Source organism: Thunnus maccoyii, chromosome 10 (genome assembly GCF_910596095.1).
Source record: "Thunnus maccoyii chromosome 10, fThuMac1.1, whole genome shotgun sequence".
Lineage (NCBI taxonomy): Eukaryota > Metazoa > Chordata > Actinopteri > Scombriformes > Scombridae > Thunnus > Thunnus maccoyii.
Window position 1 is genome coordinate 23,904,035 of NC_056542.1, and position 22,405 is coordinate 23,926,439.

Sequence of the window (22,405 nt, forward strand, 5' to 3'; positions counted from 1 at the left end):
CACTGCATGGTCATTTAACAACACTATAATTAATCCTCCAATAGCTTAGTGTCATTTTGAACTTTCCAAGCACATAAGTAATTGCTTCATTTGTTGTCATGAAAAAAAAGCATGTATTGGACTCACATATGCAGATGGGGATATTAGCGGACCACTGATTGTTGTTCTGGCAGGTTATCATCCTCTCCCCGATGAGCTCGAATCCAAACTGGCATTCAAAGCGCAGAACATCTCCGTTTAAAAAGCCACTACCCTCTTGGTAGCCGTACAGAGGTGTACCAGGGTCACCGCAACTCTCTTTGTCAATTTCTGTGAGTGAGGGCAGAAGAGGAGGGGGCAGGGGATGGAAATGGGAAAGAAGGGAAATGGGAAATAGTAGAGGATTAATTCAAGCCAAGTACAGTACTGTGAGGTACATTTACTATCTTTCTTAAACATTATCTGTAAAGGTCCAGGTGAAGACTCTTGAGTTTTTCAGTTTTTCATAAGGAGAGTGAGAGATAGTCAACCAGACAGATAGAAGGACAGAAAGGCAGAGAGGAAAATTGAGTCACTGCTTTACTGATGGGGACAGTTATAGACACAGACGTGAATACAGACAGTGAGAGATGGCATCAGCACTTAAGTATGTGTACCTTTATAGTTGATCTTGAAGCCGATCGAGCCTACACTCTCATCGGACTGGAGATGAAGCCACATCTGATGGGACATGCTGACAATCAGGTCTGGGACAAAGCTCCCAGTCAGCCTGCAGACAGGGCAACAAAAAATGTCACTATGGTATCATAACTCACTTTTCAAACATGTCATTACACAGAGTACAAATGCATTCAACCAAATGATGATTTATACATTGTACAGTGTTGCATAATATTTATTATAGGGTATGTTTCAACAAAATAAGCCTTCATTTAAATCGTGCGGTCACTGAATTCATTCAAGGTTCTTTGCGTCTTTCACAACATTGTCTAAAAAATGTACATCTACCCAGCTATACAGTAGATTTGACTGCTAAGTAATATTATGGTACAAATTACAATATGTATCTGATGTAGTATTTAATGATGTACTTACACTTGTATTATTGTTTTAGAATCACCTACTTCCCCTCCATCTCCGATTGTAAGTGAATCGTACCCGATCTCCAAGTCAAACTCCTCAAAGTTGATCTGAATAACCTGCAATAAAGTATAAGAAGCTTTTACAGTCTGTCCTTTTATAAGTGTTAACATGCAGCATGGCACTGAAATCTCCACCGTGTGCCCTTGAACACCATTCTGTTTACACCCAATTGTACCGAAGTGGTTCAAACCGACAGGTCTACCAGATGTCGTTGCTGTCCTGACAGTCGACCTTATTCATGGTATTCATTTATATAAGTCAAACCCTCTCAGTTAGATGAGCAGTGATTCCAAATGTTTCTCAAGTTTTATTATGAAATAACCCCCTCCCCCCCATCTCATTTACTGTATATGAAATTCAGAACATAGCTGCTCATTTCCATACATTGCCTTTAGAGAGAGTGTTTCTGGAGACAGCTAAACTGTGAGAGAGGCAAGTCTGAGTAGAGAAAGTCTACTTATTGTAATGCCTTTTACATTTTTTCAAGCAGACAGGAAAATGTTTGATCAAACAATGCTGTAAAAACCTAGAAGAATTTCTCCTATCTCATAACTCAGGTAACTGCATAATGTGGGCTATATTCTGGTACTTTTATGATGTATGCAGACTCTCCCCCTAAAACTCAAATCAGCAATGGCATCAAGAGAAAATTAAATGCAAACACAAAACTCAACTCACATCAAATTTTTGACTGTTTATTGTATAAGGCTTTGACAAATAGTGCATGTCGGTGCTGCACACGCCCACAAACAAAGGACACCACAAACATCCTTCAAAGCAATATAGAAGCTGACAGCAGTATCTCTTCACATTACTTTAGAGTACAACTCAAATATTACAAACCAATCATGGCGAGCCAAATTTACGAATCCAAAATTATTATTTGCCTGTCCACGTTCACCCTCTACATAACTTTGCCAGCTGTCACTGGTTATCTTTTTCCCTTAATAAATGTACGCGACAAAAAAAAGATGACATATTCACTGATCAAACAGGCAACAGCTGCTTACACTTATAATAATCGTGTAAAATTGAGTCTACTGCAGAGACATTAAACAATAAAACCACATTATCTCAGCCTACTCTTTGCTTACAGGGATTTGTGATGAAAGAAAGGATGTTATAATGACATGAGTATCACATCTGTTAATGACAAACACATGATGGCCGCTTGCTCATCCTCAGCAATCCTTTCTCTAGCCATGGGGAGGGCAACGCCTGCACAACATCCATTTATAATAGCCTCATTACAATGCACACACAAGCAGAATTGCTATAATAACACTAATGGACCAACTTTCAGCGCCAAATCAATGACTTTTTTGCCTTGGAGAGTGCATGGTGGCACAAAGCAATAGCACTTGCCAGTCCTAGTGAGCTCTGAATGAGTGTTAGTTGGTTAGTTATTGTTTATTAGCAGGACAGAACTGAACTGACACCCCTGTGTGTATGACTCACTGGACAGAATACCAATAAAGAGGCCGATTTGATGTAGGAGAGCAGTAATGACCATTAGGAAAACAGCTTTGACCTCTTCACTTTGGGGAGAAGCTGGTCTCATTCAATCATTATTTCTCTCATTTCCTGTTACCCCAGATAAATGAAGAGAATTGCTCAACTGCCAACTGCCACGGTCAAACTGGCAGACCAGTGAGAACCGAAATGCAATCCACTGCAGCTATGTACATTAATGAGGGAAAGTTGCGATGAACTCAAGTCAAAATATATGCATATTCTATGTAACCTTTTCCCACCTTGGGAAACCCTTGGAAAATAGATGCATGCATAAATGTGTATGCAGGAAGGGGATGTCTGGACAAATGCTATACACTGCATGAAGGCAGAGATTTCTGATGGTAAAAGGTTAGGGTTCACTCACTGGGGAACAGGAAACAATTGCTCATTTGTGATTATTTTATAACTAATGAGGGACTGTTACACTTGTTTATAAAAACACACACACACCACATTACTTATACTCTTCCTTAAATTGTTCAAGGGATTTCTTAAGTAAATTATTCAAGAAAATAAATGCCTCATCTTTATAAATAACATGTCTGCAATGCTGTGCAGAGACTGAGAGACTACTCTAGAGGTACATTTTTTTCTAGTGGTGAATGTGATCTGCAATTTACTACATTAATGGGATATCAGGTAATGATAATTAACATTCTCATGTACAACAGGTAAAATACATGTGATAATGAGAATAATGTGTTGGGATCCAAAGAACTGGTTTTGGTGAGACCTCATGTAACAAAAGTAGCTGTGTGTTTTCATGAGATTTGATCAAAATGTAGGAGTAATACATGTTAAAAGATGCATCCAAAGCTAGAAAAAGCTTATGTCTGATTTGTTCTATTCCTCTACCTTGTTTGGATCGCTGGCAGTGATGATCCACACGCACTGGGAGTTACTCTCATACTGGATAGGGAAGTTAGGGGATGTAAAAGTGCCAGATGGTCCCTGTAGATTTGACCCACATGTTTTCACTGCAACAGCATAAAGACACATAAGATAGACACATTAAGTTAAAAGACAGATTCAACATATCCCTGATCATTTTAAAAATATATATTAATACACATTATAAATCATGACTACACCTACACCAGTCAAATGTTAAAATTCACAATAAATATTGATGAAAAAGGTGCTCAGAAGGCAGAGTAATAACTCTTGTATTGTCATATGACAGAAGGGTAATATATTGTTTGCACAAGTAGAGAGAGGGTCTATTAGCTACATTTCCATTAATCAAATTCTAAAAGGTGCTCCAGGTATTATGAAACACAAAAAAAACAGGCAGAGCATTTTGGAATGGAAAAGTAGAGTGCTGCAGCAGAGGCTTTCATACATAATTAACAGAAATGAACTTCCCTGTATCTGCATAGAGCCTATATCCAGAGGCAGTGCCTTAATCAAACTGTTTTATTAGCTCTTCAGGAGCCTCGCTCACCCTTGCAGACGGGTCTGTGGTCGCTCCAAGCAGCAAAGACTTCAGCTACGCGCTGGCAGGTAATCGTTTTGGAACCCTGCAGCACATGGTCTTCATCACAGGTAAATTGAGCAGTTGCTCCGATGCTGAGAAGATAACAAACACCATTAACACCTGAAAAAGCAATCAATTTCTCAAAAATGACTCCTGATGAGATATCACATTCATGATTTATCCCATGCCATTCATCGTGCATTGATATATCAAATTTGGTAGATAAATTAGTCCATTTATTCTCGTTAAATGTCATCATTGTCCATACTTACACAACTTACAAATGTCCCAGTTAAAAATAGGAAACAATAATTCCCTTTAATGCACTGAACATTTTTTGCATATGGACTGTTCATACATGACACAAATATGCTGCAAATGAAAGCTAACAGTAAATTGGCCATAGAGGGTATACATATACATGGACAAAGAAACATACACTCAGTTGTGCAGGGACCTGAGAGTGAACTGTAACTAAATCCCTTCATCCGACAGGCTCATTTTTACAACTAGAAAGGGTTTCTAAAGCTGCATGAATTCACTGTGTCGTATTCTGTACAGGGCATAAGACAATAATCAAATGAAAGTCTGATATATGTCAAAGTATATTCTCTGAAAGAGAACATTTTTATTTTCCCCTACTGAAATAATGATATGGTTTGTGTTTGCTGAATGGGTCTGGCTCATGAAAAATGAGATACAGTACACTACACTGCACAATATTAACAATAAAATTCTCCCTGTCTCTGGCAAATAGATAAAACATTTGATATATAAAGTGATATAATAAAGTTTAAAACAGCTGCAGGTTGCCATAACTAGGTTGGAACTGGGACTATGTGCTCTCAGATCTTGTTGATTTAATAGAATGGACCAGTAAAACTTGGAATATGCTGCAAGTCATTACACTAAAACTGGATGGAGAGCACGTGGTTAACTCTCCTTCACCTCAGCTGCAGTGGCACCAACCCACCTGAAGTCAGAGCCGATCCGTTTGCCATTCTCCGGCTCCCCTGGGTCAGGGCAGTAATTAGACACCTGTTTGATTCCTCCTTCATTCACTGAGTGAGAAAGACAAGGACCAAGAACACTGAGAGTGACACTTTAATTGTCAAACTTTGTACTTCCAGAAAACACCCGCTGCAGTGAAAAGCTCTTGAAAAGTAGGTAACACTGCCTGCTTGAATCTTCACCGGTTATGTTTGATAACAGAATTTGGTTCCAGGAATTATGTCGTTAAACAAATTGACCCCATCTTTCAATGTCACAGACTTTCGACTGTGACACTTACATTTTGTGATATCAGAGTGAGTGCCAAGGGTAAATCCAACTCTCTTACCTGAGCTAGACAAAATAGAGGGAAATATATCTGTGCCCAACAGAGACTAAGAGGATTAAATAACCTTCAACTATCAACTGCAGGCGCTACAGTAATCACTCAGTGGGACTCTCCATACATAATAATAGTTTAAGTACACTAGATAAAGCTTTGTAGATAGGGCTTTACTTTGGTCGAAAAGTAGCCGAAAAGAGGTGGCTTTGAAGCAGGAGAATAGTTCAGTGTTTGTCTGTGTTCTGACTTTTAAGAAGCTCGTCTCCCCCTCACATTATGATCTGTGAATCAAAGACAGCATGCACTGGAAATGAATTTCATGAAATATGTAGTATCATAATTATCTCTAAGGTTTGTTGTAAAATTTGCAGTAAGGCATCACCCCACACATACAAAGACCCTTCTGTTTGAACGTGAGAAGCTCTACCGGCATGTGTTTTTCCTTTTTTCAGGAAGTTCATTAGCTTTGAAGTTAATTGTTAGAGGTTATAATACAGTTATGGGTTCAATTATATGCAACAAATCCACAAGGCATATGAAGGATCTCTTCATAGTCTTTTAAATGATATACAGTATTGTCTCATAGCAAAGATTACAGCCTTCTGCATTATTCATGTCTCCATGCAATGCCGAATCTATGACACATAAGGCAATAAAGATTACAACCAGTTATCATTGAAGTGTTTAGCACACTGAGGAGTTAAAGGGAATTGTGTTCCAGATTTATGTTAATGACACAGCTCCGCAAGCAATTAGAATGCATTCACTTCAGTCTGAAGTGTACACAAATCATCTGACAAGTGAGTGGTCACTCAACCTTGACTACTGCTGTGTGTGTAGATCACACAGTGCATGAACATAAGTCAATCTGATGTACTACTTAAATAATAAACAGAACGAGACAGAGGAAGTGTTGGCCGACTGAAACTGATCAAATTTAGTATTTTGCTGCAATATACATAAGTAGGCCTGATCTAGCTGAGTCCATTTCTGTCAGGACAGGAAGTCCAAGGACAGAAGGGGAAATAGGTCATCAGAAAGAAAAAGAGACTGCACTTCTGCAAAATCTAGTACTGTAGCTTAATTCCTTCACCAAATGATGCAGCAAAAAAAGACAAGAAAGAAACAAAGATCAAGAACGCAAGCCCTACATAAACAAAAAATCCAAACAATGAAAACAGTTGCATAAGAAAAATAAAAGACTTACTCAAAGACAGTTTGTTAGTGTTGTCCTTTCCTGGTAATAATTTTACCCCTCTGGATTTAAGCTCTCCAGAGCTTTTCACTGGTCGAGAGCAATAGAAAGAGTTCATTAGATAAAAGAAGTTACAGTATTAGATGTGAGAAGATACAGTACAAGTGTTTCTTTCTCTGGATAATACTTGGTCCTATAAAGAACATCAAAATGTAATTGCTACTGGTGTGCATCCTTTTTCAAAGGAAATGAGTCCTATGGCTCTGATGCATTCATAAGAGTTGCAATAGCTATTCTATAAAATCTAAATTAGTTTTTCATGTTTGTCAGTTTTCAGTGTATAACTCAGACATATTAAACAGTGGATGTAAATTGATTGGAGGGAGCAGATTTAATGGTTGTAGCTGATAGGAGGAAAATGCTATGCAGAATCAAAGAGCAGAAAAAGGACTGCAATGCTACATAAGGTAAGACTAAACACAGCAGGGGCCAGATTGCACACAAAAGCCAGGTGATGCAAGCGGCTGTCATAATTTTGAAGTATCAGCAGAATAGCCGAAAGCAACGAATGATGTATCAAGCAAAATAAGTCTATCTGAATTTGAAAACATTGGGCGTGTGTCTGAACTATGCGGTGAGTCAACTTGTTAATTCAAGCTGCTACAAACACAATTAGGAGGTATATCTCTGAAGTGACCAGATAATGATTTTAATAATAAAACCTCCCAGCGCGCGTCTCTGCTTAAAAATATCTTCCCTTTACAAAATAAATAACAAACGCATATAAAAATTGCCTGACCACCGCACAACAATGCACTGCACTAGTGATTTTTCATGCAATTTTATGTCTTCATTTACAGTAAGTTGCCCCACATGCATGTTACTGAAAGCTTTTATAGAGCTGTTTATGGTGAAGTGGCAGGTTTCATATCTGGATTGGGGCCAGGCTTTAAGGCCCTATGGTATAGACTATATGCAGCACATATACTGACTTTAAAGTCATGCCAGAGAACAATGTCAGGGTAATGGATTATTGAGCTGCCTGAGCTGAGTTTTATAAGGGAAAGTATATACAGTATGTATCTCTCAAATATTTGATTAACAAGGCCCTTTGAAGTCAATGGTTTGAAGCAGAAAAGGCCTTCATGCCCTCTACAGAGGAGTATTAATCAAACTGTTTAATATTCAGTTAACAAAGATCAAAAACATGTTTTGTAATTACAGTGTGTTTTTCCTACGATGATCCTTTTTTGTTCAAGTAGGGGCCCTTCTATTACAATGTGCAAATGAATCATGTCTTACCTTGATACTGAGCCCTGAAGCCTTTGTGGCGGTGGTTGCTTTCTGTCACAAAATGCAGCCGTAGCCAGTTTTTGTTGCTGATGATGGGTGCTGGAATATTCATTCCAGTTAGCCTAAATGTGAAGAGCCACACGAAAGAAAACACGTCATCTATTTTCACTTTAATTAAACCAGTGGTTCTCAAAGTGGGGTCCGGGGACCCCCAGGGGTCCTTGAAGGGCTTCCAGGGACTCCCTAACAAAAAAGGGAATAATTTATTTTCACTATAATTCCATCCATAAATAACACAATGACAGAATGTATGACTACTTTGATCATGGGTTTCATACACTTTCTGTAATAAAACATCTAAAAGCAAAAATCTTATCAGATGGAGGACCCTGGGATAAAAGCTTATCAAATGAGGGTCTGTGGTCTAATTTGTGTCAGTTTAGAGGTCCATGACATGAAACAGTTTGAGAACCACTGAATTAAACTACATGGCTCTCTGGTCACTGGTATCCTTGTGCTGCCAAAATCACCGAAAAAGGGAAAAAAAAGATAACTGAGTAAGATGACACCGGAGAAACCATGAATGAAAACCTTGGGGAAAAATATTAAGGATCTAAGAGGTAGAGAGGAGCAAATACACCAGCGATAGAGATGGACTCGATACAGAATGCATTCTTCCATTTCTAGTGAGTGTCATGTCTGGAAAGAAAACGGTGCCCTTAAAATGAAAACCAACTTGCCCCTCAGACCCATGGGAAAAAAAACCCATTGTACTTTGTCTCTGCAGGTACTTGTTGCAGTTCTGCTTGCATATGTACAAATGTGCGTGTGTGTGTGTGTGTCAGTGTGTGTCGGTGTGGGAGGCCAAATAGTGACACAGACAAAAAAGGAGTGTGTCGGTTTTACATATGTGCAGACGTGCATTTGTATGTGCGGTCGTCTTTGTCAGTACTTACCTGTGTGGCTCAAAGTCTCTGTGTTCTGACCTCATCTGTCTTACTGTCTGTATGGGTGTTTCAGATCATACGTTTTATTCAGCATGTGGCCGCAGCATCAGGGACGCTCTATAATTGTCGAGATTTAAAGCTGCCAGGGGCCTTCTCATTTGTCTGGCTAACCAGCTCTGGCTTTTTTCTATTGCCCTGCAATTCCTGCACTGCACCCTGTCCACAGTCAATAGCGTACGATGCCATTCTAGCTATTAAATAGAGGCTTGGGACAGGCTGAAAAAGAGCATGGTGCAGTTGGTGCTCCCAAATTGGCTCAGTGAATAAAAAAAAAACAAAAACCCAATGCCTCATTGATAAAATGCTAATGACGCCAATATATGGGCAGAATAAAGAAGAGCAGCCTTCAGGTAGCTGAGCTATTTAGAATAAACTGCCTCCATGTTTTTTGTAGTGCAAGCTAAAAATTATCACAAGATTTCTGCTAGAAGTCTAAAAGAAAATGGATAGCGACAATAAAGCTGTACTCATCCAGAAGTTGCAAGGATCCTCCAGGCAGCACAGGAGTGATGTTACAAATTTAAGACCAGCGGAGGGGAATATACTGTTGTCACAACTGCGAGGTATGGCGGAGGAAGTGAAACATGATCTGCCATCAACAGTAAATAAAGGCTTAATTGCACCTTATAGAGGACTTACTCTGATGGGTTTATTTATATCAATGTGCAGTAACCCACTCTGTTCATTTATATAATAACAGTCAGCCCACAAAAATGTCCCTGTACAAAAATGTACACATTGCAATGTACCAACAACCCTAACAGCACAATAAGGGTACAGTATAACTACGAAATGTATTGTGATAGAATTTCTGGGACGTCTGGTTTGCACAGATGAAATACACTCCCTCACTACTGCAATGTCAGGGTTTGATTCTCGGCTGCTCTGCTCCCAGTAAGGACAGATAAACACAAATCTGCTCGCAAGCTGGAAGACGGCAGAGAAGGAGGACTTACAGCATTTGATATGACCTGAGAAATTGATGACTTGCGTGCCAAAATTTTCTCACGCTTTGTTTGATGATGATATTAAATGTCTGAAACTGAGCACCAAAGTGACAAGGCATGTCATGTCTGGTAATATGTGCTATCACTGATAACAGAAAATGACCTAGGTTATATAATTTTTTTTTGTACCATTTTGTTTCTCAAGTCGTCCTTGAATGTCCAGATTGTGATTAGATTTTGTGCAGCAGCCAAATGGTGGCACAAAGTAATTCTGGGATACTTCACAAAAATTCTATGCACGTTACTGGTTCCCGTCAATGTAACTGTCTTGAAAATAAATAAATTACCTGTGGAAAGTGGGCTGCCCAGTCTCCTTTAAAAAGATAAGAACAAGTGAGTGCTGTCTACTGTTTTTTTATTGTATCTCCTTCAGTGCATACTGAGTGACAAAAGATGAGAAAGTCCAATTGGAAAAATGGACTCCTCACATAATGCACTGCTATTCTATCTCTGCAGACTCACTCAGGCTGTCTATTTGTTCCCTCACAGATATGCAATATGGCTTTTCGGAGATTACTTCTTGGCACGGATGCAGTGTTTTCATGTGCTTGATTCATATCATCGATTTGGGATGTCTCATGGACTAATGGTAGATTCTGACATAGGTTTGCGAGGCACATTAGAGAGCTCTCATATAGTTCTCTGAGTAAAATGTGCCTGATTTGATGGGATGAGGGGTTGAAGGGAGCATGGCAATCTCATCAAAATACCAACGTAACGAGTCCCAGTGTGCAGGTACTGTGGCCAAATGTGGCCTCAATGCCAGAGCGATAAGTTGAAATCTCTGGCGTCTCTACTACAGAGAGACAGGTGATACGTACAGTAGGTGCACCCCCAGATAATGAGCGATCAATTCAAATTTGTCAAAAAAGATAGGGTCAACTGATTCTGTATTTTCCTCCCTCACATATAATATAAAGTCTGGCAAGCGGGAGTATTGTCTTAAAGGATATATTATGCCATTGATCTCGATCCCTCCTCAAGTAACTCTCAGGAGATGTACTTATACAGTTGGTGCCTTTCTGTCAGGTTATGGGCTTGTGAAAACTAGCGAGCCAGTTACTGTATATCCAATAGTTCCTTGTATTAATTGCCCTGGTGGAATATCTGGGTCAATTGTCAATTCATATTCTTCAATTAAACATTGCACTCTTCTCAGCCTGACTGGAGTTGAGGATAGCTTTTGGAGACATTTTGACATTTTTTATATTTTGCCTGGGAAGATCAATAATAAATCCCAGAAAGAATAAATTGAATCTAATACACATGGTAATTTAGCCAAAATTGGTGATTTACCTGCAGGGCACCTTTTGTTCTCAACCTGCTTTGAATATTGTAATCTTCCTCTGACAACCATTTAGCCACTCTGTTGAAATAGGACTGTTCATATTCAGTCAAGCAAGCTAAATATTGCCAGATTGCATGGTGAAGGAGGAATACTCTAAACTCTCAGCATTCTCAGAGTGCTTACAACACACAGAAGTGTTGAGTAGATAATTAGTAAAATTTACAAACCAGATAATAGAAAGATAGAGAAAGCGTAAAGTATGAAAAAATAAAACAGATCAGATTTTTGATCAAATTTCATGGAATAAAAGCAAAAACCTGTATCTAATATCTAAAAAGCCTTACAGGCTTCAAGTTGCGTCCACATTTGAAATAATGAGTGACGTGTAATCTACAGCTTGTTGTTTTTGCCCTTTGTGAACAGGGCTCTACAATCATATTAAAGGTCAGAGGAATAACAAAGAACTGTTTTCTTTGGTCTAGCCAGACTTCAATGTTGCCTTTTGTCGAAGGAAACTGAGATTTTTTTGGGTCTATTTTCACGGTGATTGATGTGAAGCCTCACACCAACCTTCCCCAGCATGATGACGATGGAATCAATAAACTCATTTGCAGAGATCAGATAGAAATCTTCAATTGATAAAAGGGTAAAAGCTCCTAAGAGGTGTCAGAAAAACATATTTCTTACCCTGTAGTCCTACGTTTTGTGGACTTCAAACTATCAGGAATTTGTCTTAAGTTAAAAATCCTTTCAGCATCCACTTTCAGGAAATTGGCTGGCGAAGTTGGCCAGTACAAAATGTTACTTAATTTTCCATTTGACAACTATCAGATAAATCAGATTTAATTAAATATTCGTGTAATTTCAATAATTTCAGTAATACGTCTCTGTGCTGATCTCAATATTAATTATGTTATTGATCTATTGCTTTAAACTGTGCTGTCTTGTGATGCAATCTTGTTTTCCAGCCCTGAAGTTGCTCTGTTAGGGATCAGTGTTTCTTAATTTGCGTTTTCGGTTCATATATAACTTGATAACAATCTCTAATACCATAGGTTGAGAAAGGATAACAAGTTAAGTTGAATCACGTTTTATGTCTGAAAAAACACTTCATGCTAAGAGGAGATGTTAAATCTGACTGACTTTAAGGTTCTCAGGCTGTCAATCATCGTTAAGTAGCTCTAAACCTCAAGGGTAAACTGACAGTTTGCTTGTCTCTGCCTGCAGCTGGTGCTATATGTTAGGATGCTAGAAAGTTTAGCTGTCCAATGGCCTTGTACACATCCAGAGACACTCATAAAAAGAGCAGGAGCGAGAGCAATGAATTTTATAGGCATGGGAGCATTGCTCGCTCTGAATTGTGTTTGTTTGCTTGTCTGTTTGTTTACCTGGATGAGTTGAAGCCATCTCTCTAAAACTCTGGCCCCACTGCACTATGGATCACTGGGTCCCACTTGGATTACAGGGCTTCAAATAAGAACTCTTCCTGACAGCCTCTGACATTTGGTGGCATACAATAGCATCATCTTGGAGTTTCAAAGCATCCAAGTGATGCATGATGACCGCTCACCACACAGTTTAACTCCAACAAATAAGTGCACTGCTTGTTAAACTGCTTTCACCTGATAAACACAGCAGGAGTCTTTAAAATTTCCTAACTGAAGATGTCAGTTTTTTAACACTTAGGGGTCAGGACTCCGTGAATTGATACCTCATATTTATTTTAAATTTGAAAACATTGATTACCCCATGCTGTTGAAAATTTAATACTATTTCCCAAATTTGCCTGATAACTTTCTGTTTGCTGGGACCTTAAGATAAGATAATGGAAAGAAAAGATGCTATGGATCTGCTTTGGATGGACGTAATCTAATGCAATCCAATACAAGAGCTCTGCCATAAATTCTACATTTACAAAGCTTATACATTTTCAGTTTTTGCTGACATTGTCAGAAAGGTGATAATTCTACTTTATGTTTATTACTGAGGTCTTAGTGGGTGGTGGTGGTGGTGGTGTACTGGAGTGAATTATTTTGGTCAAAAGTATTCCTAATATTTTGCCCTCCTCGTGTATGTTAACGGAGTGGACAAAATATTAGGAACCCCATTCAATATAATGCACCACTGTACACCACCACCACCCACTACGACCTCAATAATAAACAGAGTAAAAAGTAGAAATATCACCTTTCTGACAATGTCAACAAAAACTGAAAATGCATAAGCTTTGTAAATGTTGAATTTATGGCAGAGCTGTTGCATTGGATTGCATTAGATTGCACAGGTGTACCTAATGAAGTGGCTGGTGAGTTTCTAGAGCAAGGGTCTCAATCTTGCGGCCCGCGGGCTGATATTTTGTGGCCCCCACCTTGATATGAAAGTTTAATGTTAGTGCGGCCCGCGAGTATTATATGAATGGCACTTTACTGTGTTGTGTGTGGAAGGTCCCTTTATTGCACAAGCTATTTATACAGGAAGAAAGTGCGCTGAGAATGTGCGCACCTCACGCTAGATTGTGTCGTTATTTTTGCTACACATCTTTCAGTAAAATTCAAAGGTGAATTATTAAACCTTATTAAAGCATCATTCTGTTTATTTCAGCATCATCTCTCTGTTAACGATCACTTCATTTTGTTTTGAAGCACTTTGTAAAAGGCCATTTCAACACGAGCTCTATCAATAAATCATTTATCATTTTTCTGATGTTTAATAATGATGACTGACACTTCACAGTGGTGACGGTTTGCAGAAAAATGTGATGAATTAGGGGTAAAGTCGTTTCAAATATCCACAGCAGCCGTGCGTAAAGATCAGCTGTTGGAGAGCCTGTGCATAATTCTCACTGAGGTCTGAGGAGCGGAACGGACACAACTGTTGACATACAAACGGAGGTTTGAAGACCTTTACATCCATTTTTGGCTCACTGTGACAGCAAATGAGGCTCGTGTATGTGATTCCACAGTGTGTGACATTAAAAAAGTCTGGCAGATAATAATGTATGTGCATATTTCTGTCACATAATGCCACATTGTGAAGTGAATTAAAAGTTAATATATACGTTTTCATGAACACACTTATGTTTATCCGACAGAGATCATAAATATAGAGTGTAACAAAACACCGTACAGCTGATGTTGCTGTGCCACACGTCATATTTGATTTGACAACGCCGCTAGCTTCGTAGCGCTCGCTGCATCCATGGAGTCATTATAGAAAATAAAAGCCAATAAATAACGCCTCGATGGCTGCATCCCACGGTTTGCAGCCATGGAGGTGCAAACCATGGGGTAATGGTGTCACACTGTCCCGGCTTCATGTTCTCCACGTTTGCTCTGCAATGATGTGACATTCACGGACAAATTATTCGAAAAAATCTTTTGGGTGAATGGAATGTACTGAATCATTTGCGGAAAGAGATTTATTCCTCGAAACATTTTACTTCATAATAAATGCCTTGTACAATAAACATTATAAAGATATTTCTTTACGATGCCATTTGTTTCACTTGTTTTTATGACGACGTTTACAACAACAAAAGCAAGGCGGGTAATGAACAACCCGGTAGAAGTCCCCTGTTTTGCGCCTGCTATCCTAGCCTGCGTCTGCTAAGCTTCTTTTGTGGAATACCTGATGCGGCCCAGCCTCACCGAGACTCTGCCTCCAGCGGCCCCAGGTAATTTGAGTTTGAGACCCCTGTTCTATAGCTATGTTTTGAAGCCTTGAGTTTAGCGATTTGACATTCGCCCATCTTGGATTTGCCGTCGCCATCTTTGATTTTTGGAGCCAGAAGTGACCATATTTAGACGTGAGGGTGGGGCTGACCCATTAACTGTATATTAATATTTATATATTTATATACAGCCAATGGGCTGACTCTAGCGCTCTATGCTAAGTGCTGGCTTGGTTAGCACAGTGAATTTACAGTCTATGGTTAACTGTGATAATGCTAATGCAAATGCAAATTTTAGCTAGCGAAAAACAGACTCAAAACCATTAAAACAAAATGTACTTACCGGAAAAACTGAACAGCCGACTCCTTAGAGGGTCTTTTAGTACAACTAAACAACTAAACTGAACTACAATTATTAGGCGGCCAAAATTTACTTTCATGAACACACTTCGAATCTGGGGGTGCGCCCATAGACTGTTAAAAATATGAACGTAGTCACCGTGACGTCACCCATTGGTTTGGGAACTGTCCTTTTGAAGCCTCGAGTGTAGCGATTTTGACCATCGCCATCTTGGATTTGGCCGTCGCCATGTTATTTGGAGCCAGAAGGGACTGTCGCTGCCCGATTTGCATCGGGTCCCTGTTGTTGCTGCCCGATTTGCATCGCTACCCGATTTGCATCACGCATGTGCGAGCAAGTCCACCATCTTGGACAGCTAAGTACGGCAAAACCACTTGGACAAACAACATTAGAGTTGAGTTTGTCACTGCTGATCTGCGTGGTGCGTGATGCAAATCAGGGACCATATTTGGACGAGAGGGTGGAGCTGACCATAGCGCTCGCTGCTAGCTTGGTTAGCACGATGCATTTACAAGCCATGGTTAACAGTGATAATGCTAATGCTAATTTTCGCCAGGGAAAAACAGGCATAAAACCGTTAAAACAAAATATACTCACCGGAAAAACTGATCATCCGACTCACTGATGGGTCTTTTATTGCAACTAAACACTGAAGAAGACTTGTTTTAGGCGACCACAATGTTACAATTAACTTTAGTGAACTGAAAACACACTGTGAAATAGCAGCAGCTACGCCTATACGCAATGGTTACATTATGTAAGCAACGTTGTCGCCGTGGTGGTGACTTGTCAATCACAACGTAGCCACGCCCTAAAGCATATGCCGCTTTATCGTCAAATTTAAGTTAAATGGGACTATGATTTACCAAATGAACATCATGCTGTATTGAAGAAGACTTGAAAATAGCGATTGAGATCATAAACTCATTATGAAATAGTTTACTGAGGTAATAAATCAAGTGAGAAGTAGGGTCATTTTCTCATAGACTTCCATACAATCGGACTTCTTTTTGCAGCCAGTGGAGTCGCTCCTGCTGGCCATTAGAGAGAATGCAGGTTTAAAGCACTTCCGCATTGGCTTCACTTTTCAGACCCAGAGCTACCATGCCTCCATGCCTTTACCTTGCTGGTAAAACTGCAACGCATTGGCCGGTAAAATGTTTAGTTTGAACAACATCCATTTTGGTTATTATTCAAAGCTTCCACTACAGTCTATCCATGGTTTTATTCCCAGAGGATCAAATAAATAAATCAAATAGCAACAAAATGAATGGTAATTATTTTTCTTAAAAACAAGACAAGAAGAAAAAAAATGCCACTGGGGCTCTGAGGTATTAAAATTAAGAGGCATTTCAGTCAATAAGGAGTTAATTATGGGGTTGAATTATGGAACCTAAGAGAAGGAGGTTACCTGATGGTCTGTCAAAACACATCAGTGTCATCCCATAGCAGCTCCCTGTCACACTCTCTTAAGCTATGTCAACATACAGTACTTAGCAGTCATGGCCACACTCAGCACCTCTCATTTTGCTTCTCTCTGTCTCTCACTGACACAGTATCTGCCTCTCTCTCTCCCTCAGACTCCGGATGACAACTCTCGGGGACAACAATGCTCGTAGCTTGGTGATTGATTAGAGCTTCTTTCAGCTAATTATAATTAATGCCCAGCAGGATCACATAAACCTGGCGGATGCTCCCGTTCATACACGACGCTGAGGAGATGGATAACCTTAGCTTCAAGGTTGGAGGTCAAACCCATTTCAGGAGTGACTTCTACATTAAGTATAAACGGAAAGCCATAAACCACAGTGGTCAATGGCTGTTTTTTTAAACAAAACTCTGTTGAAGCTATCTAATTCATCTGCACTGTAATTTCAGTTGTGCAAAGGGAATCATGCCTTTTCTGTGAATTGATTTGATTCAATCAGAATCACAAGGAGTATTTAAAAGAAAGTTTTTTCATACAATTGTCCACGAAAATTCATTATAGGTAGATATACAAGCTAGTCAGTATATTTTCTCCATGGCTTCTCCTTTTCTTTAGCTTCTAGTACATGCAGCTAATTTTAATTTGCTGCTCCCAACGTATAAAATATTACACGGTCATGCTCGACCCTATGTACCCAAACCTTTGTTCCTTTGCATGCTCTAAGATCTCAGTAGGCAGGCCTCCTTGTTATACCAAGAACTAAGACAAAATCCTCAGGCAATACAGCCTTGTCTTCCCAAGCCCCTCTTTGGAGAAAACTCACAACTGCCGCTACAGTAGCTGGCTCTCTTGTGATCTCTAAATCTAGACTCAGAACTTATTTATTCTCTCTATCCTACGAGTTTCCAGTTCTTAGATTAGTTATATTATTGAACCAAATTTGCTCTTCTCATTTGATTATAATCTTGTTGTATTTTGTTCTGCGAACTGTTAAGAGATTCCTGTCCATTTTTGGTAACCGCCATTTTCTAACCCATACATTTCATTACACTCCCATGAATTTGCATATTTTTCATTTTTTTCTTATATGCTATGGTTTTTTAAGTTTTTTTTTCTTGTATTCTTGGAGATCTCGGTCTGCGTTTAAAACTGTTGTAGCTGTAGATATTGAGCCACACAAATAACTTGATTACTTCCATAAACGTGCATAATAAACATCAAACTTTCACTTTCCCATGTCAATTAAAAGTAATTTCATGCTTTCAAATCCCTTTAATTGTGATAAGTCTGGGGATTTCACAACTTACTTTCCAGCCTACATTCTGTTTGGCAGCCCTGTTTTCTAACAGAATATAGGCCATGCTATAAAAGTTTCACTATAGCTCAAAAAATATGTTCTTGAGAAAATCAGTCAGTCCACATAGTCTTTCACCAGATCATACTTGAGTCAAAAACACCAAACCTCCTTCTTCTATTGATATCAACACCATACAACACACATACACAAAAACATACACATACACACCTCTTGTGACAGTAAAACAATTAAGAACTGAGTGCTCTTTTGATGAAATACAAGCACCCCCCAGCCTCAATTTTCCTCACAAATTGACTCACCAGATGGTTGGCAGTTCAGATCCTTCTACTTCCAGATAATCTGACTTCTCCTCCATCTGAAATTCAGTGAACACCAGGGAGATGGTGTCCCCCGGATCGGCCAGGATGGTCCACTTACACTCCCCACTGCTGCCCAGGCCGCCAGCACCTCCACCTCCACCAGTGCCAGGGGAGTCACCGCTGGGGATATCAAAGCTGGAGATGAGCCCGCTGGAGCCCCTCAGGGTGCCACCACATGTGTCCTCCGCTGTCAGTCACCAAAGAGAAAAGCGGGGTGGGGAGGGTGAGCAGTGTCTGGGTTATTTCAGAGCTGTTACTGAAAGTTCAACATGAGAAAAAAGTGGCCGCAGGCATAAAACATCTGTACCTGTCCCTTCAGATAAATGCAAACCAGAGAAAGACTGATGTGGTACTTGTGGGACCTGATGCTAGAGCTGCACAGGCCATTTAAATACATAATTGTATCTGTTTTTCACACAGCCACAGGTTGTCAAGTCCAGCATCTACAGCTAATTCCAGTGCAATTATGGATTTGCCAACAATCATAAATGTAAGATTAAAAGGTTGCTTGTGTTTTCCTCACAGTGGCGAAAACCATGAAGCATTCAGACAAGTTACAATGGGCAGAACTATTTACCAATTAATTGTGTACTAATTCTGTCACAGTTTCCCTCCGTGCAAATTTCATGTCAGAGGAAAAGTCCTAACTCTCTCTTTTGTGTCCCCCGCCCCCATCTTTTCTCTTCCCTCCATCCAAGAGCCAGTAATTCATCATTGTGTTCGCCGAGCCCCCTTATGTTTCAGGAAACAAACAAATAGTGATAAACAGGGCTTATAATGCTGTGAAATTGTATATTTTTTCCCCAATGTGGGCAGCACGGCACATCAGTTGAATGTTAATGCACTCTACCATAACAGTGGCTTGCTCTCTTTCACTCCACGTCTCTTTTCACTTCTCTCCCCCACCCTTTCTCATATCTCTCCATCTCTCTCCATTCCTCTCCTCCGAGCCTTCTCAGATCTTTCTACTATTATTCACCACCCTCCTCTCTATCCCTGTATCCGTTTTTTCTCCCCAAAGAATTCTAATGATGGCAGGGCTTTCACAGTTTTCACATCATTTAAGACTAATATGTGACACTCAGCTGTGCCAGCTGAAACCTTTGATGGCTCAGCGCTCCACTCAAGGCTGTCAGAGCTGCCAGCTTTGGAACATTCCTGTATGCTGCATTACACGATTGGTCAAGGAACAAGGAAGCGGATGTATGAAATTCAAAAGAAGATAAAGAAAAAAGGGGAAAAGAGGGGAGAGGCTGCTAGTTAGCCTGATCCATGTCCTTTGACACATTTAGCAGAAGCATAGCAATTGATCAAAGTCTTTATAGGAAGGGCAGAGATGGCAAATTGATACTGTATGAGACATCAATGATATCCACACATATATGATTCATATCAAGGGCATACTCTCATTTGAAGGCTACACCAAGGGCAGGCTTTCATTTGTTGAATGCCCCCAGCATTGTCGCAACAAAAGCACATGGAGTCATGATTTGTCTCTGGTGTAAATCATTATTTTCTCCATCTCATAAATCTTATCCTGAGTGACAAATGGTATCCTCTCAATACGTTTAAGATGACATTCCAAAAAGTGGCCAGCAGATTTGTAGAGTAATTGGCTATAGGATGAAACTAAACTAAAATTAAAGTGCTTAAGAGTCTGACCAAAGGAGCCATATCACTTTTTAACCTTGATGACAGACAGGAGGGCAGTGTAAAGTGTCCAAGGGACCATCGAGGAAAAGGGAGATGGAAAGAAGTGGTGGAAAATTGTTAGATAATGAGAGCTCGACAAGTGTAGAAGAGGAGATAGAAAAAGAAAAAATGATGAGTAGAAAGGGATGAAGAGTGGAGAGCAAATCAAGAGTGAGAGAGAAAAAGACAAAAGGGTATAGAAAGTATGAGACAGAGATTGAGATAAAGAGATATGTAAGAGAGATAACAGGGATGAAGTAGAAAAGAACAAATCAAATGTCAAATTCTGCAGGATGGACTCAACATCAACACTGGTCCACTTTGAGTGACACTTCAGTCTATCTACAGAATCCCCATAGGACCCCTCCTAAACTCATACAACTTAATAAGAAGTCTATAATCTGCCTTATTTTCAGCCTCCCCAAAATGGCGTATATCATCCCTCTCCTATACTCCCTGCTGATGGTGTCATTATACCAGAATTTTGATACCACATTAAAAGATAAGTCATATTTTTATAACTGCACAAATTATACATGACTTAAAACAGAATTACAGCTTGCAGATTACATTTGGTGATTGCTATGATTATGAGTTACGTTGTGTGAGTGTTTTATGTATTTGATATTGAATGAAATTATTTAAATGGGTATTTAAATTTTTGTGAGGGTTAAAGCATACTTCCATCCTTCCACTGGTTATCAGTACATTAGTTTTGTTGACAAAGGCAGAGAAAGAGATAAGAGAACTTTTTCCCTGTTTGGATTTGGTCCTAAAAATAATGATATTTTGGATAAATCTATTTTAAAAAGGTGCTGGCATAAAAATTTTACTAAATCAGTTGGAATTTGACAGTCAAAGGCAGCTCAATGACACACAGCAACCATCTCTGTCACCATCATACAACAAATCAGAGTGAAGTTGTTTTCTTAATTTAAATATGTTTTTGACACTGTGTGAAGATTCTCACATTATTTCAAAAACTGAGATCATATTATATAAAGAGAACTCTGGCTGACATGAAGGTCGATTAAATATTCATACTGACAAACAAACTCAAAGCACGGTTGCCGGTTTATTAGATACACTAATAACTAATACAGTCCAATACAACAGCTCAGCAATAAATCCCACCTTCATGAGACATGAAACTGAACATTATAGGCTCGAAGAAGCTAGGATAATAAATTAAGAGTTTTTGACTGCGATCATTTTAGTTAGGTGTACCTAATAAACTGGCAACTAAAGTACAGTTTGGTGGTAAAATTACTGTTTTGCTAGCTGTGATTCAATTCCTCTATTACACACACAAACTAACCAAACATGTTGACGTGAAACTGCTCATTATACAGTATAATGTACTGTAATTTAATGCCATGAAACAAGTGTTTTTAATGAGTAAACTCATTTAAATATTTATATCAAGTGTTTTTAAACATGCATATTTCTCCTGACCCATGCCCTTCTCTCATTCAATTTCCAAAAACACTTTCCAAATCTGAATCTGCTAATTTTGTGTTCACCTTGCTTCCTGGCAACAATACACAGCACAAAATAAGATTTGGAACTTTACAATCATTCATTTTGGTAGTAATATATGTTCCAGCTCCATTTTTAAATGAAATCTCAAGTTTTTCATTTTACACAGTAAATGTGATGAAAACGTGGGAAAACATGGTGCAGATTTAAGACAAAACTGACCAGCAATGCATTAAATGTTTTATTGATGAATCCATCTGTTTCAGATAGCAATTAATTTGATCCAGCTAGGTATCAAAAACTTGCAGGGCTGCTTGGGATAGTGTAGCTGCAGCTGTAGTGAAGAAAGAACATGATCTTTTTCAAATCCTTAATTACTTAATCTACAGCTGGATTATCATCTAAACGCAGTAAAACAGTCAATACACTCCACACTGGCTAAGCACGCTGCTAGTTTTCAGATAGATTTTTAAAGTCAATGAAACATATTTGTGCCAAAGGGAAGTCTGAACTGCTTCTGAAATACTTCACACACTAAATAGGTGAGGTATTGTCAAAATTCTCTAGTGAGAATTAAAATACTTTGGCAGAGTTTCACCTTCATGAAACAGTGAATGAGTGAATAATTTCAGACACATAAAAGAAAATTTATAATGAAAACACAATCAATGTAACCACCAGTAACCACAGCACCAACAAAATAAAGATTATTGAACACTTGAGGAATACAAGTATAACAGGACAGATTGAAATGAGGCAGCTTTGACATCTGTCTGATGACTCCAACTGTACCGATAAACTAGTAGCTTGAAAATTATTAGCTGCCACATAAAAAGCGTGAGAGTCTGAGAAGGTCATTT

General features: G+C 39.1%; 1 protein-coding gene and 1 long non-coding RNA gene across 9 annotated transcripts in view; one reads left to right on the plus strand and one right to left on the minus strand.

Moving 5' to 3' along the window:
• The window catches only part of LOC121904871 (CUB and sushi domain-containing protein 3-like), a 235,399-nt gene that overhangs the window by 160,721 nt on the left and 52,273 nt on the right, over window positions 1-22,405 (minus strand). For 5 of the 7 annotated variants that reach the window (XM_042422653.1, XM_042422650.1, XM_042422651.1 and 2 more), the window contains exons 5-13: window positions 18,315-18,561; window positions 7,945-8,057; window positions 6,655-6,732; window positions 5,088-5,175; window positions 4,082-4,206; window positions 3,493-3,614; window positions 1,075-1,178; window positions 636-748; window positions 127-309 (exon numbers count right to left, since the gene is read on the minus strand). In XM_042422653.1, the coding sequence (XP_042278587.1) occupies window positions 127-309; window positions 636-748; window positions 1,075-1,178; window positions 3,493-3,614; window positions 4,082-4,206; window positions 5,088-5,175; window positions 6,655-6,732; window positions 7,945-8,057; window positions 18,315-18,561 (1,173 nt within the window). Of the gene's footprint in view, window positions 1-126; window positions 310-635; window positions 749-1,074; window positions 1,179-3,492; window positions 3,615-4,081; window positions 4,207-5,087; window positions 5,176-6,654; window positions 6,733-7,944; window positions 8,058-15,250; window positions 15,646-15,865; window positions 16,033-18,314; window positions 18,562-22,405 lie in introns of those variants that run through there. The other 2 variants (XM_042422655.1, XM_042422656.1) reach the window with 2 other exon arrangements.
• Window positions 13,751-18,462, plus strand: LOC121904877. Of its 2 annotated transcripts, none has more exons than XR_006098297.1 (3): window positions 13,751-14,910; window positions 16,849-17,009; window positions 18,382-18,462. It is a non-coding gene; the product is annotated as an uncharacterized LOC121904877 (long non-coding RNA). The 2 variants fall into 2 exon arrangements; XR_006098298.1 differs by lacking the exon at window positions 13,751-14,910 and adding an exon at window positions 16,372-16,420.